The sequence below is a fragment of the Branchiostoma lanceolatum genome, chromosome 6 (assembly GCF_035083965.1).
Source record: "Branchiostoma lanceolatum isolate klBraLanc5 chromosome 6, klBraLanc5.hap2, whole genome shotgun sequence".
Classification (NCBI taxonomy): Eukaryota; Metazoa; Chordata; class Leptocardii; order Amphioxiformes; family Branchiostomatidae; genus Branchiostoma; species Branchiostoma lanceolatum.
In genome coordinates this window covers 18996200-19015943 of record NC_089727.1, presented here as the reverse complement: position 1 = coordinate 19015943, position 19744 = coordinate 18996200, and the positions used below count along the sequence as shown (strand labels likewise).

Genomic DNA, 19744 nt, shown 5'->3' with positions numbered 1-19744 from the left:
GCAAACGGCAAGGGTAACAGCAGAATCTTCCCTGCAACGGCGCTCTGACAGGATTGGAGAAACAGCGACGTTACAGTCACTAGAAAAACTTCATTGCTACAGTTTACACCCTATCCTCAGAGGCCCCCATCTGTGCAACGACAGCACCTGAACCCTGCACTTTGTTGGCACTTTGCCAGCTGGCACACAATGCACCGTCTGTAACTACTGCTACCGGATCAATCTCAAGAGCGGTGGAGAAGTGCCAAATAAGACACGAATTACACTGCGTGAAAGCTCAGGTTTCCGGTTCTTTCCGAGTCTGCGCACGTCCGTTAAAACCGAGGCGGGCAGGAAGTGTGAAGAGTTTTCCGGGTCCGGCGTGTGCCGACCGGGAAAATTCTGTGTTTTCATGCACAGTTAGCTGTGCGTTGATTCCCAGGCCGTTGCACACTCGCGTGTGACCCTGCCGGGTAGATAACAATAAGCTTTAGCTCACGCATCAATCATTAATAAATTTAGGACTGTAAAGGACTAAATAAATTTCTGTTGGGTAGTAGTAGGATTAAAAATAATATTACCGAATGCGAATGATACTATGACGGTTTAGATCGCTGGGATCCAGACTGTTATCGCGCCCTTTCAGTCGGCGGCCCAGAGCTCTAAGCCCGTCGATAGAAATTGTATAACCTCACCGGGGGAGTTCTAAAAAATCCCGAGAGTTGACCGGTCCTTGCGGGTAAAAGGCACGGTCCCCTCCCCGGGCTACAACTCTCCGTAGTGTTAATTTAGATCCGGCGGGCTGACAGTCTCGGACCGCCGAAGAGACTCGCTAGTAGCCCGGTCCCTAGTCGGGTTTCTCCAGGGTAGGAGAGTTAGGGGCGCACCAGACAAGCTGTTTTGTACGTACGTGGAGGCCCTGGCAATAGTATGGGTTTCAGATAGCCTGGATACCAGACCTTTCGCGCGATGCGATGATAAGCCCTTCTGGGCGGGGAAGACCTAGTAGTAGGGATAGAGTTGGCACCCGGGAGCGCTGGCAGCCGAACCCTGATTTCTATCGCGCTAGCGATAATTAGTGGGCCGTCTGCTATCTGTGGCGGCGGCGCGAGTTGCTTCCCCGGCCGAAGGATTAGCGCCAGGAGCGCGGTGGTCTGGCACCCAGGCTAGGTTTCAGAGTACTCTAAAAGTTGCATGGATAACCAAGGATATTCTTGTGGTAACATATATGGTGTACCAAGGAGGTTTGCCTGGTATCTTGTCTCTACGTGTCGGCTTAGGTGTGTTTAACTGGACCCAGTGTGCTATATTGAACCGTTCTGATAGCTCGTCTTCTTAGCTTTAGTTTCGCCGCCATCGTAGCCTGGAATGCATACCCTCGGTGCCTCCCCGATATCTCTACGGCACTGTGAGTGACCCTCACCCGCCCAGACAGCTTAGCCAGCTCGGGGTGTTGTTTACGGCCTTGGATTAATTAGCTTGGCACCTAGGGTATGGCCGGACGCTGTACAAATTCCTCTCGATTTATGGCCCTGGAAGCCTCGGGTGTTCCGCGGCCTGACAGCGCGATTGGACATGGGCGCTGCACACACCGGCGAATCAGCGCCTCTTGTAAATCTTATAAATATTAATGAGCCGCGGGCGCCGGCAATCGAATCACGTGATCACTGCCGCTCCAGCCTTCTAAGCTTCTAAGCTCAGACGAGACGTAAGCCATCGAAACGCTAAAGGGTGATAACAGGCACGATGCTATATACAGTAGTGTGTCTGTCTGTTTCCCAGCGCCTACGCCTTCAAACGACAGCAAAGCCCTAGAAATCGCATTTTCTACAGCTTGTCCAGGCCCACCAGCGTCGCTAGCGGTCGCCATGATGGATATGTTAATGAGCAGATAGACCGATAACAGCTGAAAACGCACGCCAACCTGGCTCGCCAATCAAAGCTCAGCGGAATAATTAGATCAGTCTGCTCTGTTCCCATTGGGCGCATCAGATTGATGCGCCTGGAATCAGGCCCGTATTGACACCCTGCCAGTCTCTTGGGGCGGCGGAAAAGTAGGAAGGCAGCGGAAGTAGGATGGCAGCGATAGTAGGATGGCAGCCAGAGGTAGAAAGGCCATCAGAAACTGGCTGGCCCGGTAAAACACCACTAAGCCGACCCTAGAGACTGGGACCAGGCTACCGCCATCGTAGCGGGAGCGAACTATACCCCCGAGCGGGCCAATCTGTCTGGGTGGTGGGTACCACTCCCAACGCCGCAGAGACGCCGGGAAGGTCCCGATGATATGGTTTCCAATCGGCGTATGGGAAATGATCATTTGACATGATTTGAATTATTGTATTTAGAAAGTAAACACGAGTCGTCTGTAAGATACAAGCTGTGCATAATGTTGTAAGATGTGTATTGGAATGTCTTTGCGGCGTCCATATTGATTTTCTGTTTTTGTAAATCTTTCCTGTAAAAAGAAGGAGTTGAAAAGACACAGAATACTAGTACTTGTGTTACGTGCTTTTGTTCCTATAGTCCTGTCTAGAGTAGTGTAGTTGTGCATGCATGGTAAAAAGAAGGAGCCATGAAACAAAGGAAACATGAAAATGGCGTCGCGTCACCATAATTGTTACACCCGAGAATTAATTTATCCAAGGAGGTTTAATCAAACCTCCTTGATTTATCTAAACCCCGTTCACACTCAAAAAAATGGATCGGATTGAATATTCATACGGATAGAACTACTCCGATCGCCAATGACGATGTAACCTATATCTATTTTTATGTATTCATTTATGTCAACCTATGTAATGGCCTCATGTGATGAAACTTGTGAGTGTGGCTTGCAATTATTCTCCAAGCTTGCAATTCATGCTGAATATATAAGGCATTTGGCGTTATTTGAAATACTCAAGAGCAAGTCTAAGACTGTATTAGTGCTACACATTATCAAGGACATTATACACAAGGATGACCGGTTGTTTTGGTGCATAGACATGGTCATAGTGAACTAAGCTTTCAAATGTACCGGGAAGGGGGCAAATCAATTGCAATGGTCTATGTTGTAATGGTCTGTGTTGAAATGAAACGAACTTATTTGACTAAATTTTGAGTCGAACAAGTAATTTCTACGTACTATTAACCTGTAAACACGGACGTTTATTGTTGTACAAGCGTGCATCTCAAATAAACCACTGAATAATTACACAACAAAGACTTGACCGGCGGGCACGTGGTATTTCACAACTCATTGTGTCTTTATTTGCGCAGGGCTCTGTAAAACATGACTGTCAGCCAATTGCAATTCACATAGTATATGGTTTGAAAACAACAGCCAATCAACGCCCGTGTCGCTATTTTCAAATCTCTTAGTTGGCACACGTATCCCAGATGAGGACTACTAGTAACTGACTTAGTGTGTGGGCTAGCCTGGAAACCATACCATCGGGCGTTCCGCGTTATCTCTACGGCGCAGGGAGTGTGACCTGCCCGCCATGTGAGAATACCGCGCATGGGGTAATTGTAGCAAGTCTACGAAAACCACGCCTTCCGCACTGGTATTCCAGTGCTGAATCAACGGACGAATCGGCCTCAGCACTGGTTTTCCAGTGCTGACGAAAGTTCAGCACTGGTTTTCCAGTGCTGAAGAAAGTTCAGCACTCGTTTTCCAGTGCTGAAGAAAGTTCAGCACTCGTTTTCCAGTGCTGAATCGCTGTATTCCAGTGCTGAGTTTCTTTCAGCACTCGTTTTCCAGTGCTGAAACTTTTCTCAGCACTCGTTTTCCAGTGCTGAATGGAGTTCGGCACTCGGTTACCAGTGCTGAATGGAGTTGGGCACTCGGTTACCAGTGCTGAATGCGCGACAGAGCGGCGGTGCCAGGTCACGGGTCATGTCAAAGGTCATTCAGCACTGGTTACCCAGTGCTGAAACCGCCGTCAGCACTGGAACCGAGTGCTGATGTACAAAAACCACGCCTTCAGCACCAGTGCTCGGGGACAATTCAGCACTGGAAAACGAGTGCTGAAAAATCCCCAGCACTGGAAAACGAGTGCTGAAAAAAACTCAGCACTGGAAAACGAGTGCTAAAAAAACTCAGCACTAGAAAACGAGTGCTGAAGTGTTTTCAGCACTGGAACGTTTTTTTTTTACCAGTGCTGAGAGAAGAATAGTCGTAAGAATTGCCGCATGGTCACTTGAACTTACGTACTTTGTGATTCATTTAGAATAAACAATGACCAACTTTATTCCGACACAATTTTGCCATTTTGTTCATTGTGTAATTGTATAATAGATATAGGTATGAGGGATGTGTTACAAATTAAGAACTTTATTTCTTTCTTTCTGGTCTGACTAATCAGTATTTTGAAATTCAACATTTTGAAATTCAATAGGGAAGTAAAATTTGTAATTTCAGGTAGCCAAATGAGTTCCCGGGTGTCTTGTAACTTGTCCGCAAACAATGGTATCTTCCAATGACGTTGCAGTTACCAGTTTAACCTCTGGCCCACCGGAAAATATTACTCAAAAGTCGGTCGCGTCGATGATTTATAGTTAGAGCAGCGTCAGAGCACTTTACCCCGGTAATATAGAAATTGAAATCTGTCATAGATATACGCTATGGATAAATTTCAGTGAATAGTCCGGAAAAATACTACGTTTTGAAATCGCAAGTAAGTCACCGCCGTAACGTATCTCAGCACTAGTTTTCCAGTGCGAAATATTTGTCAGCACTCGGTTTCCAGTGCTGACGTCGAGTTCTCCAGTGCTGAACTCCACTCAGCACTGGTTTTCCAGTGCTGAACTAAACTCAGCACTGGTTTTCCAGTGCTGAACTAAACTCAGCACTGGTTTTCCAGTGCTGAACTAAACTCAGCACTGGTTTTCCAGTGCTGAAGCCACTTTCAGCACTGGAACCGAGTGCTGAAAAAGGAGAGCGTGGTTTTCGTAGTTTTGCGTAATTGTACGGACTTGGCTCAATTAGCTCGGTCTACGGAGAGGCATAACTGACAGAAACGGATCGGTGCATAGCAGACTAAACCGTTCGGTAGAGACTGGTAAACAGGCTATGTGTGTATATATGCTCTCCACTCCCTGTCCTCTTTGCCAGGTACAGGCAGCCACGGCGCTGGGAACACTGAGAAGCTTTGGTCGTGTTCCTACATCAACATTGGTAAATCTCGCGACCTGGATCGTCAGCGAGGCAACAGTCTACTAGTTCAAGGATTTTCAAGGACCCAATTAGAACTTGTTGCAAGACTAACTGTGGACGACACTCTTTCAACTGATGCGAGACCAAGCGAGCTAATCTGACTGGGAGTATCTGCGCTTTTATCTGAAGCATATGGAAGGAAAGGTGCAGGAATGACAGCATCACGGAGACCCGCACTGAGAACTGAATTTCATTTGACCTGAGCGACTGTGGCCGGCGGAGTCGTCAAGATCAAAAAAGGAACACACTATTCGGAACTTTTGTAGCCGATACTTAGCCGCAAAATGCAAATAGTGGCATTCGTGGATAACGGAGAAACAACAATGAAAGTTTAATCACCATTTTGAACCAATAAAAGCATCTTTTCACAGGGTTTTGGGCCGGGAAAGTGGAAAGCGCATAAGGGATATTTTTTTTTGAGGGGGGGGGGGGCATTTTGGCCGCAGACCAGGCCTGGTCAAACCTTGGATGGTAATTAAATGCTAATTAGGTGATAATTGTCGCTAAATTATGCAGCTACCGGCGGCAATCATGTTCACTGGACAGGACGTGTGTATGAATTTCCCTCTAGCTGCACGAGTAATTAAATGATAATTAGGTGATAATTGTCGCTAAATTATGCAGATACCGGCAGCAAAGCGTTCACTGGGCAGGACATGTGTATGGGTTTCCCTCTAGCTGCACGAGAATTAACAGGGCGCGGACACTTCCTGCGCAGCCTAAGTGGTGCATTCGCGGTAAATCCCGGGTCGGCGCGGGTCCCGTGCAGAAGAGCTGAGCAGGTCGACACGACCTGGAGAGTCACGGAAAACTCGAATTTGCAGGCACGTGGAACACGATTTCCACCCCCGCAAATTCGTTATTTCGTACAGTGTTATGATTCAACAGACAGGCAGACAGTTTTTGTAAATTCTATGTAGGTGACTTACACATTTACATAATTTATGCCATGGTGATGTTCACCTACAGCTAACTTGCACATTTTACAGGTATAGAATTCCTTGAGATTGCTAGAGATTCATTCTAGATAGATCTCCCGAAACAACAAAGCCCAGACGTTGTAAATTAAGAAGACTAAAACAACAACAATAGAAACGAAGGAACGTATTACTCAACAATCGTTTATTAGATCGATGTTCTTTATGACGACGTCTCTATTGCCAGCGCTTGATAGAAGTGTTAATTACGGATCCATTCATAGTGGTCTATTAGACCTTTGGGGTTACATTAAGAATTGAAAAGGATTCCTGAATAAAAAGACTCTTTTTTACACAACCGAGAGATTTATTCCACAAAAAACGTTTCGGTGACCATCTGTCACCTTCTTCAAGGCAATTCTGACTGGTTCACATGGCAGCACAGGTGTCGCTGCTTATACATAAAAATGAGATGCATTCCCAAACGCAAAGAATTTACATATGTACAATCACAGGGGATGACATCACTATGCGGTCCCAAACGTAAATACTTTTCGTTTGGGAATGCATCTCATTATTATTTATAAGCAGCAAAACCTGTGCTGCATTGCTTTGTGAACCAGTCAGAATTGCCTTGAAGAAGGTGACAGGTGGTCATCGAAACGTCGGTGGAATAAATCTCTTGGTTGTGTAAAATAGAGTATTTTTATTCAGTGACTTACCAACCTGATGAAAAATATTTACGGAGAAAAGGATTTCACTACACAATGTAATGTCACAGATGTGTTCGCCAGACATTGCTGGACGTTGACGTCATCCTGCAACTTTTCCGACCACCGTTTGTAAATGTTTTATCCCAAAGAGGAATCTCGTGAAGGCTACAACAGTAATTTGTAATGATTAGCCTTTTGGCTGAAATATTTTCTCTACAATCTAGGCCTGCATGCATATATTCAGCTGAAAGAATCTATCCACCGTTGGCATTTAGTGTGCACGTCTAGTCTGTGCCCAGGGGGGGTCGAATCATCACTACTGTCCCTAATGTCTTTAAGATCAATGTGAGTCTTCTTTAAGACGTATTCCCGGCGTAGTCCAACGTCTTGTGACGACATAGTGGGAGAGCCGGACCTGCCCTGCACTTCGAGTGTAGACGAACAGGCGGCGCTGCTCATCTGAAGTCTGTTGGGGTCCAGGATGTGGTCCACTCTCCGTAGCAGCACCCTGTCGGTATGACATAATTTCCGTGTAAATCAAAATATCGTATTGAAAAAAGTACCTTAAACAAACGTACGTCTTTGGTGTAACAATCGTAGTATAAAAGAAACCGTATCAGAATCTGGAACGAAAAAGACCTCAAAGGCAATATTAGGGCCCGAAAATCGTATTTTAAAAGTCCATTTATTTAGTCATTTCTACAACGGCATGAAGAGGGCAACCTCTTGAAATCAATTATCAGACTTGTTGTGCAAGCGATAGTTGAACTTGTTTTTTTCGACCAAGCTGTTGCAAGTGCTTGTCATGGACAACATGCAAACAAACCCATACTGGATAAGTCTATCACTGTGACAGGAACCTTGGCATTGAACAGGGCATTCAGAGGTGCCATATTTGCCCCTTTCTTCAGCCAAGAAGCTGTGTTTTCACAACCTCCGAGCCGCAGAATGCAGTGGATCATCATCACCATCATAAATGATTAGTTGAAACAACACTATCAAAATGTATAGCGACGTTCATGGTGCAAAAACATGACCTTGTTGTATTGTGAGAACTCACCGAAAATCCTCGCCGGGGTTTTTGTAGGCTCGCGAAATTAAGGGGATCATCTTTTTTGCACGGTTTTGAAATTCTCAAAGTATGAAGTTATTACACGAACCTGCTAAACAGTGTTAGCAAATATCAGTACAATAAAGATTTCAGTATCGCTTTCCATTTTTTTGTCCCTAAAATTGCTTTGGGTTCTTATGAACGATGCCCATACATATCCTTTATACAACTCTATAATTTCCGTGACAAAATATCGTATTGAAAAGTGCACCTTCAACAAGCGTATACGTACATGTGTGTACATGTTGTGATAGGGAAGTTTACGATATCACAGAAATAACGTGCTAAGATATCGCAAATGCAATATCGCATATCACAACAACATTGAACTAAATATGTATCTGCAAATGCAGAAATGTTCGCGGTGGCTTTATGTTCACGGTTTTCGCGGCGACCGTTTCACCGCGAACTTGAAGCCACCGCGAACGTTTTTGTCCAGTACTGTACCAGTATGTGACTACAGCGCTGCCGCAAACTTAAAACCACCGCAAACACTCAAATTTCGCCTTAGTGTGAAATAAAAACCTCGCGAACTTAAATGCATTTACAGTGTTGCAGAGACGTAACGTTTTTTTCGTGACGATAACGGTCTGACAACGTGCAACATACCTGGTGTTCTCTCGCCGCATCACCGCCGATGTCTCCCGGTCGGCCCGGTGCAGTGGGTCGCACAGATCCTCCGTTAAACCCTCCATGTCTGGGATAGAGCTGATATTGAGCGGCCGCTGCCCGGTTTTGTTCGTCAGCGTTACGAACCCGTTGTTACAAGTGAACTGCGTTTCGGTCCTGTTTAGTCTGCGGCGTAAATGAGGCAGTTGAAGCGGCGGAAGGTTCACGCTGGCGGCTACCAGGTCCTTGCGTGCCGCCGGCTGCGTGACTTTGTTTACGGTGAGAGTTGGCGAGCTCACGGGAAAGCTTGTTCGACGGAAAGTTTGCATGTCGAGGTGCACTGACGCGACCAGTGCCCTGGGCGGTTGTTGTGGTTTGGTTGCTATGGTGACGGTACCTGTAGAATGTCTCATCCCCTGAGGCGGTACATGGACTAAAGTCCGTCCCGAATTACTATAATTGTTCTTCACATCTGGTAAACTTTCGCTTTCGCTGACGAATTTTCCTTTTCCTTTACTCTTTTTCAAGTCACGAGACTCGAATTTGACATGGAAATCATTATATTGACTTACTTGACCAGGTTTTGTCGTAACAGTTCTCTGCTTCGCAGCAGTTAAGTTCTTGGAGTCTTTTACCGTGTCGCTCCTTTCGCCTTGGCGGTCGTGGTCGACACTGGACAGGAAGGTAACTCTCTTGGCCGGTCGGTGGGGGTTGTTCTCTCTCCAGTGTGTTTTCGCCATGTTCTCCAACAATCGAAGGTTATCGGCTCCTCGTCTGACAGAGTCCAATCTCCGATTACGGAACAAATTGTCGTCGAAATAAACCCGATCTAGTCTTCCCGAAGACTCCATACTAGCCGCCATTAGGAATTTCCTAACGTCCTCAATATCCAAAACACTGGATTGTACAAAACTCGTGTTGCGAGAACTTTTCCTTCTAAGCATACGACCGTACACGTCAAACGTCCCGAACAACAACCCACTCCGTTTGGCCCTCGTACAAATCTGCTTTTAAGAGGTGGCTTAGCAAACAGAGGTGTACAAACAAACCCGGGTTGCCTGGCGGCGGCATGCATGCCTATCCACGGTACGGACAGGTGTTTATTCCTATCTCCAAGCAGATGTGAAACGCCCCAGCTTGATTTTTAACGTTTTCTTCGTCACTCTAGTATAACGTTTGGCTATAGATGTCACAGGCAGAAAAGAACATCATTACAGTGTATCAGATGTGCAAAAAGACGCAAAAAAGTAAAGCAAGCACACATCTGCTTGGAGATAATGTTTGCCCTACGTAACGTATTGGTGTACATAGTGGGTCAGACCATGTACGGTAGCGGGGGCGAAAGGTCAAAAGGTAGAACTGCGGACACGTCATACCAAATGCCAACTCTTTGTGAAGGGATCTTGAGTTGAAGTTGGACATTAGCCCGAGAATTTCAAAGGAAACTTATAAAACATCGTGTAAAACGTAAGCTTCTTGCCGAATATAAAGAGCGGAATTCCACACGTTGTGGGGAACACCAATGACAATAAACCTAAGCTTCGCACGAGAATAAGTACAAAGCACAACATACTGCAAATCCCTTTATTTTCGCGTGGCCCAGTTGGCGGTAGGTACGAGAGTAGATGAAATCTTAACGGTGTTATTAAGTTTGCAATTGAACCAATTCTGTAATACAATAGTAATACGATGGAAATGCATGTGGTGTCAAGATTTCGCTGTGGAGAAGTAACTTCGGAAATAAAATCATTGCGAATATTTCAAGACTTACAGTATTACAGGTGCGGCAAAGCCATTTGTTCTTTATCGCGTGATCGTTTATTTATACAATTTTGTACGACAAAAACTATAATCCTCCTGACATAGCATGACACAGCATTTCCTTACATAGAGTTAGTTATAAGAACAAGCTACCTATACATAATTAAGGAGCCGATTTGTTTGAGCTATTGTAGACTAGGTCGTATTGGTACTGTTGTTTTCTAAAACCTGTTTCAGTAAATGCTAAACCGTGCTATACAATTCTAAGCCGATCAATTGTGCGCCCCAGTTCAAAGCCTAGCATGCTTTAAAGACGGCAGGTATAATTTTTCCAGCAAAAGAACCTGGCCCCGATATTTGAAAATCGTGAATCAGCGCTACACCCCCAAAATTATGTACGCCGGTGTGACACCAAATTTCTGCCCCGCTAAATTTCTGCTTCACGAAGTAGTGCGCATGCTTGGAGTTGGGATTAGGGTTTGGTATATGTTTAGGGTTAAGGCTAGCGATAAGGATTATCGTCGAGTTAGGGCAAGCCTTAACAACAGACTGCTGAAAATAACCACGCCACAACTGTTGACATATACCTCTCTCAATGACCTCAGGTATAATGATAAACCCCTAGCAGTGTTAAAGCATTTATTTAGAATGGGCAGAAACATGGCTTTGTAGTCTATCCCCGGCCATACTCCATATCACGGTGATTGGCAGTACTCTAGTATTAATTTTCAAAAGTTATCGGCTGTTTTGTTGCAGTGCCTTTTAATATAACGGCATGGGAATTGGTTCAGTCAATAGCCTTAGAGCCATCACATTCATGCATTTTAGCACTATTTTCTGAAAGCTAAATACAGAATAAGGAAACAAGTAGACAAGAATGCTTTAACGTGTTTTATTCTTTAGTCATATGGACACAATATTACCACCTACATGTACCAGGACAGAGATATTTAATATGATATTATCATGCCATGTTCGTTTATTCATCCATGTAGGCAAATTTGTATATAACTCTGCGCAAAAACGAGACAATATCATACATTCCTGACACAGCATACTGTTACCAACATATTGTATTTCAGAGCGTCAGCATGTACATTATTCTGTAGGCTATTTACTGTAAGTCATATATAGATTAGATTAGTTATTATATTTGTCAACAATTCGCAATAGTTTAACTCTCATGTGCCAAAGTTGCCATATATATATACATACATGTACCAGTTACAATTGTCTCGCAATAAAGTTCTTCTCTTGCTCTTTGAAGATTATTTACAAATTCAGCACATATGATTCAATCTGCAACAGGCAATGTGTACATTCTGACCAACTGATCCCGAACACGACATGGTGTACATACATGTAAAATGTGTATATGGAATGTAATAAACGTCTCAGCTAAATACATAATACCATGGTATTACTTGGGTATATCTAGAAACAGTAATGAGGGGTGCAACCCATGCAGGCACAATTATATATGATCTTAGCTTTGAAATATTCATGCTTGCTAGTTGTTAAATGTATACGTACAGTTAAATTCATATGTACATGTCTTTCTTTATCTAAACAATTTCATACACACAAAAAAACTACATACTGCATAATACTACAGCCAATACTACATAATAATATGAACTGAATTATATTTCTTTGGCATTAAAATGACAAAACTAACAAGACACATGCATGGACTACATGTAATACAAGAGAACCAACAATCTATAATAAAATCTACAAAATAAAATCTAAAAGCATAGGCAAAACAACTAAACATCTTATTATAACGTACTAACATAACATTGAAATACTAACCAAACGATTTTGAAACATCCAGGTACTCTATTATAAACTATTTCAATGATATTTTTTATAATGAGTTATGATAAGTTTTTATGATAAGTTTTATGATGACAATTGATAATAGGCTTCTTTGTCTAACTATTAGGTGCAAATTAATTTTCTCGAATAATATGCACATAGTGTAACATTTTCTTTTTTCAAATCACAACAATACAGAATCATTCTTATGGAATTTAGTGTCTAGATTTGTATGTTCATATGTTACTGGCAACACAACGCTCAGGTCAACTATGGAGGAATCAAAAGTCAATGGAATGTTTAAATGTTTAGAGATTCACTTTTGTTTGAAAGCGTCATACAGTTGTTTCTTTTCTTCACTTGTTATAATAATAAGAAGGCAAAAGCACCTGGACATCGCAACATAGTTGAGGCTCATATTGTCTTTGTCGTCAAAAGGTGGATCAAGCAAGATGACAACCTTTCTCTCTAGCCCCTTAAACCTTCTGATACTTTCAACAGTAATGGCGGAGGGGTTTGGAGATTCAATAGCCTTTTCTGCATTTTGTGTTAGCAATTTGGGCTCGCGCGACAGATATTTGCACACTTCATGACGACTACGTCTATCAGTTGTGAGAACAACGATATCAGACTTAGCTACTTTGTCTTTAACCAAAATATTCACTTCCTGTTTTGCTAGGTTTGCTCCTTTATTCCAAAATTGAGATTGGCTTTTGACATATGATTTCGAAACGTATACCCATTTAACTTGCAGTCCAGTGACGCCATGGGCAATTTCAGCGTCGACAGACGGAGGCAAGAATTTCTTGGAACACTCGAAAATGTTGAAAGTATTACGAATGACTTCATTCATCTCTTTTGCCTTACTCGTGATCTGTGATGTTATGTTGGTGTTGTTTGGTCCCATGATGTGAACAGTTTGGTTGTTGTCAAAGAAAACCCACTTGTACCTTCTCTCTTTATCACTATCCGCATGCAATAGGTTAATGAGTTCCATCCATTGCCCATACATGTCCTGACCTTCATCCACAAACACATGTTCATATTTGTGGGTCTGTGCGGTAATCTCTTTATCTGTGCAAGGGCTTGGAGATAGCTTTTCAATACAGTCGATAACAAGTTGTTTCTTTTCTTCTTCACCTGATGGTGCTGAATGGTGGGTACTACCATACTTAATTTCCAGTAAGAGGGAGACAAATGTTTTAACAACTACTCGTCGATGATGAAGGTTAAACAACCAGGTGATAAAATACGCCAAATAGCAGTTACCCAAGATGCTTGATATGATTTTGGAAACTATGCTTCCCATCGTCCCCCCTTGATTCGAGAATTGTTTTTCTAAGTTCAACGAAAGCGGTTTATTGTAACACATAATCAAGAGTCGTTCATCTTTGCTGAGTCCTTTTGCCACTTGTTTTGCCTTCTTCAGTAGTAACAAAGTCTTGCCACTACCTGCTGCTCCCATGATGTTTTGCTTTGGTTCATCACCTGCCAGGATGTTGAGCTGCTTTTCTGTTAGTTGAATCAACCTCTCGTGTATCTCTCCAAGTACCACATTTTTCACACAGGTGGTTACAGCACGGCCTACATACCTAAAACAAACATATATATAGACATGATCTCTGTATCATTGACAAGGAAAATATGTCCCTGTGTAGGTGCCCAATGTCTTCTGTAAAAGTACAATGAGATCCGTAGCACAACAGTCCCCATTTCTTTACTTTAGTTCTGAAGTATGGCGATGTAGGTAGCCATTTTGTATTTCTTTTTGGGATAAATGGGTTTCAATACCAATACTGTTGAATACCAAGGTAAAGCCTCATTTAACTGCAGAGTGCATACATATCTGGGTTCGAAATTCCGATGTGTGATTCACCAAAAATGTGAGCCTCGACATTTAGACCATCTCACGTTATTTTTTCAATTTAGATATTGCATGCAAACTTCAAAAAGGATTGAAGGACATGGGAAACAAATCTACATGCAATTGTTTCCTTCATCGTGGATTAAACGTTGAGCAAGTCAATGCACAACTTGGGCCAAAATTTGATACTCAATAATGCTATTCAATTCTTCCCAAATATTATTTCTACCTTGTCACTGAGTTGTTGTGTCGTTAGAGAAGACAACTCGATCAGCATGTAACTATTCAAACCGGCAATTGATGTTTGCACAATTGTAAAAGTATGACATACCTTATGGCCATCAGTTTATACATTTTTGGAGTGAACGCCTCTGATCTGCGTAGGTTCTCCTCCCACCACTCCTGAAAGGCATCTTCTGTCTCGATGTCTTCTTTAAAACACCCCGTCTTTTTCTCGCGCTCGGCCTCTAGTTTTGGACAGTTTGGCATTACCACAAAGCCGCATGCACTATACGTCATTTCCTGTTCCCCTAAATCTTTGGAAGAACTGTTTTCCTTTAAAAAGTCCATTAAATGTTGTTTGTCTTTTTTTAGTTGTTTTGATGCCATCTTGTACTTATTAGTAATTTTATCAGCAGCTTTCACTTGAAAGAATATGACGCCATATTCGCGATGAATAATTACAATGTCAGAGTCTCCCAGATCTCTAGGCGAGGCCGTTATTTTGTTTCCCTTCTCTTGTAATTTAAAAGAATGTACTACAAACATGGGCTGCCCTGTTTTATCCCCAAATTTCTTTAAAATGTCAAAAACAAGTTTCTCGGCAAGTTGACCCTTAAGATTGGTGGCCTGACGTATTGAAACTGAAAGGTCGGGAAAGGTGGCTGGAATAATATATGTATTCCTAGCACTTATATCATCCCAATGTGGAAAATGTTTGGAAATCCAGTCTAACGTTTCATCATCGAAACTGCGATTTGGCTGGTTATCATTTGATAGGCTTTCTTGTGCCGTATGTTGGATAAACTTCGTTGATTTGCTACCCATGTTTCTGCAAAGATAAATAGATTTTCGTCAGTAATTCTAATAGAAAGCAATAATTAGGGACTGGTGGGTTAAAGGAAAGCTACACAAAATATTGAAAATCCTTCTATGCTATGCTTAATATATTCCAAAGTTAAATTCTTGCTTCAAGTTGTTTCACATAAATCCGTCATAGTTCTAGGATTTTCCACAGTTTGCAACTTATGCCGTGCTGACGCCTTCTCACCTGATAATTGAATTATATGACGTCAGTGTTTCAAATGTTTCACCTGATGATTGTATTATATGACGTCAGTGTTCTAAAATTAAATCATCAGGTGAAAGATTTGAAACACTGACGTCATATAATTCAATTATTAGGCGAGAAGGCGTCAGCACGGCATAAGTTACAAACTGTGGAAAATCCCAGAAATATGACGGACTTATGTGAAACTACTTGAAGTAAGAATTTGACTTTGGAATATATTAAGCATAGCATAGAAGGATTTTCAATTTTTTGTGTAGCTTTCCTTTAATGCACAATAAAATGACATAAATGTTATCATAGATTCAGACTACCAATAGAACACCCAGACTTGTAAAAGTTTAGATGCCAAGTTATAAACAACAACAATTCATGGACAAACCTATTAATGCACTGGTTCATTGAACTCTGATGTTTTTGCAGCCCACACACATTTTATCGTCTCAGGAACAGAGTTGCTTGTCTAAGAAACAAATGATGAAAATAATTCATTTTGTAACAAAATTAAAGTGATGAATCAACAACAGTCAAGGTTGAGACCTATCGTTGATAATACTTACGTTTTCATGTTCGACATTTTCATTTAAGGCGTAAAACCACTGCAAACTGTTCGAGAGTCCGGAGACTTGACTTTTGGAAAACATTGCCGACAGGGAAACTGTCTGGAAAATGGGGAAAACTTGCCCCCAAGGCAGGGTGACCACGTCACACCATGCACGCCGGGTTGCGAACCCGTCTCCCAAACTTGAACACACATATACTCTTACAAAAACGTTTTGTTCGTTTAGTTTCAAATGTCTCATACACATTCCCCTCCTTATCGCTTTTTCGTAATCTAAAAGTTATGACTATATATGATATTAACAAGCTTCAAACTTCTATTTTTGTCCATAAAATAATCAATGATAGTTCCTGTGTACCAAATCAATTCAAACGTCTCTTTCACTACAACTCGGAATTTCATCATTATAATACAAGGCAACGAAACAACTTGAAACAGATACAAGCAAAAACACAGCAGCGAATGTTCTCCATGATGTACAGATGCCCGCAAACTTGGAATAGCTTACATGAAAACTTACAAAACTGCAAATCACTACTGAGATTCAAAAACATGTTAAAAAGCTCCATTTTAAACAATCAATCCTTTGCTTAACCTTCTATTCTTTGGTTTTTCATTTATATCCTGCATGTCTGGGTGCATTTTTTGTATTATTGACTTGTGTTGTTATATATGCTTGTCGTTATTTGCATCGTTATTATTTATCGAATTGTTTCCTTTCTTACTTAGTTGGTAATTTTTCTGTGTTCAGTTAGGTAATTGTTTCTTTAATATAATAATTTAGTTCTTGTTTTTTGTTATTGTTATTATTAGTTATTGATTTGTTATTTGTTACGATATTAAGTTGTCATTTTTTCTCTATATCTTAATTTATCATTGTAATTTATTCTGTTTGAAAAATGGGGATGGAATATTATAGACCACATTGGTCTCTACCTTCCCCGGCACTATGTGTATTGACCTGTTATATGTATGCAAAATTCTTTTACCTGTGCGAAATAAAAAGACAAAGACAAAAGACATATAAAATAAAATTCCCAGTCTAAACTTTAAAACTTAAGTAATAATTCACTGGTCCCAAACACAGAACACAACCAAAACGTAGGAATACTTCTAAACTTTGAAAGCGACAGATTTTGCTTTTAAAGCGACAGATTCTAAAATCACATATTAGTAGGAAATGCATGTATCGATTATCACTCCTACGGTATCAAGCCCGACGTTTATTAGACGTCACTTGCAGACAACACGCTTCGGAAAAACCTCATAAGCGTGAAGTCGCCGTTAAACAAGTCCTCCCCCTTGGCAAGGCCCGTCAGATCTAAGTGAAGATCCTCTCAGATCTACACTCGATCTTAAACTACATCCCGAGAAGCGAGAAACGTATTATTATACATAGTTTGCCTATGATATAAAATGTAGTTTCATGAATTGAAGTTTACTTTAGTTTAATTTACAATAATCACTTCGACCTCTATCTTGCGACACTTGGTGAACTTGACTCTTTGCTATGATTACTCGAATGGATTCAGGCTACTCGGAAGTGTTCCTAGACCAGAACTTTATTCTCAAATCCAGGAATGTACAAGAATGTTCAAGTAGTGGTTACGATGGCATAGATAGTTCCTCTCTCTCTGCGGCTAAGTTCAAAGTCATAAGATTTCCATTGATATTCTCAAGTTCTAAGGATCTGACTTCCCTCAGCTGATGCCCCCGTTTCTCGGAGCGGTCCAAGTTTCAGCTGCGGAAGTCTTCTCCAAATAAGGCTAACAAGTTATAAATGTTTAGACTTACGTTTTTGATGTTCGCCACGTATCTTCTTCGGTCAGTTCGCACCTGCAGCCAGGACACTTCAGAAGTTTCAAAAATGTATCTTAAAAAAACAAGAGCTGTTGTGGCATTTTTGCATGCTGTATTGTGCTCAAATTAAGTTTTTACAACAGTTATTGATAAATTTTTCCTGTAAGTAAGTTGCAAAATATTCGATTAAATTTTCATTGGGCCAAATCTACTAGTTAGTTGATTCCATTCCGAAATTACACAAAAAGGAACTGATTTTGTTAAGAAAATGGACGAAAAGGTGACCAAAATATGGTGCCGTGTAGTAAGATTTAAACGTTTGGTATCTTTAAAAATCATGTCAGGACAATCAAGTCTCAGTAGCTCAGGTGGTAAGCACGTAGAGTTTGTAGGCTTGGTGGGGACTGGAAGGTCCCCGGTTCGAACCCGAGTACGTCAAACCTTTTTTTTCTTTTTCTGTTCTTTTTTTTATTTTTTACTTCTTATATAGGGAGAAAATATATATTGTTTTTCTGGCCTGTTCTTCATCTTTTTCTTCTTCTTCTTTTGCATAATTTATGCAAATTGTATTTCCCTTTCGATAAGTGCTAGAGATGTCATATTTGATTTGTAGGTGCCTTCAGGAAAGGTGAATGCACCACATACATTATGCTAATGAGTCTCATTGTCATATTTTATGCAGAAACTTTCATTTCATTTCTTCCAAATGCGCCCAGTCAGCTTTTTTAAAAAGCTTTCTTGAAGCTGACTTTGAACAGTTTATTTCATACCAAACTTCACAAAACTGAATAAAACTTAACACTGCACTTGTACAATTTAGTTCTTTTTACAAACTATACTTTAACCGTTTCATCCCCACCACAATGAGGTCGTATGGCCATCTTTTTTTAGAAGCTTTCTTGTTATATTAACGATTAGTCCTGTATAGTATCTGTATATGTGTAGTATATGTGATAACACTATGTAGTGACGTTAAATGATAATGTACCATCATAAGTCGGCTACAGGTTAGCTCAACCGGTAACGCCGTAGGATTACTCGTTAGTTGACAATTTTTTTAATATTTATGGTAAGTCCTGTATAGTATCTGTATATGTGTAGTATATGTGATAACACTATGTAGTGACGTTAAATAATAATGTCTCATCATTAGTCGGCTACAGGTTAGCTCAATCGGGAACGTCGAAGGATTACTAGTTAGTTGACAATTTATTTTTATATTCATGATAAGTCCTGTATAGTATCTGTATATGTGTAGTATATGTGATAACACTATGTAGTGATGTTAAATGATAATGTACCATTGTACCAATGTAACGCAAACACCGCACTTAAAATTATACATTCAAATTGTATGTCTTATTGCATCCTGAGTACATAATAACATTGATAGCTTTTATAATGAACTTATTGTACATTTTAAAATAAAGTACAAGATGTAAGCTTTTTTAAAAGCACTCAAGTGCTGTAACTTCAAAATTGCTTTCCCCAATCTGCCATTCTCTATCAAAACAGTACTCCTTTCCCAAAATTATAATTTTTCTCATAGACTCAACAGCCCCTGAGTGACTTTCTTTGGCAGATGTTATTTCAATAACAGGAGAACAGGAAAATACATTTTACACTCATAAACCTAGACAAAACGCCAGCTTTTTGGAAAAACACTTGTTTAAAAACCACCACGCTCGGCCACGGGGTGGGCGTCGGAGGCCAAGGGTGACCGCCCCAGCCGACAAGGCCGGTCCTAGCTATAGCCAGCGACCCCGTGCCAAGCCACCCCGTCCATCCCCACCACCCCTGGGTTCTCCGTTGCAAGGGGACGCGGCATCCACTCCGCCCCAGGCTCGGTCGTCTTGTGGAGTCGCGGCTCCCCCCGAGGCGGTTTGAGTTGGTCGGGGACAGGCGGTGAACCAACCTCGCCGGCACCTCGCCTGGCGCGCGGTCCCACGCCCATTGGGCCCGGAATACTAGGGTCACTTTACCAAGCCGAGGACCGACGGGGCTGTTTGCAAAAGTAAAGAATGAAAATGCATATCAAAAATATATATCTATAGGAAGGAGTAATTTGTTTTCCGGCATTTTTTTGAAGGGCAAAGTCTTTCATCGACGCCGGGATAATTTA

General features: G+C 41.6%; 1 protein-coding gene across 1 annotated transcript; it reads right to left on the bottom strand.

The window, feature by feature from the left end:
* Nucleotides 1–6479: 6479 nt before the first annotated feature.
* Nucleotides 6480–9612, bottom strand: LOC136436960 (uncharacterized). The gene is made up of 2 exons (XM_066431381.1): nucleotides 8527–9612; nucleotides 6480–7314 (listed from the first exon to the last, which is right to left on the bottom strand). The coding sequence occupies exons 1-2, from the start codon at nucleotides 9468–9470 to the stop codon at nucleotides 7047–7049; spliced, it is 1212 nt and encodes a 403-aa protein (XP_066287478.1). The 5' UTR covers nucleotides 9471–9612; the 3' UTR covers nucleotides 6480–7046.
* Between the last annotated feature and the right edge of the window lie 10132 nt (nucleotides 9613–19744).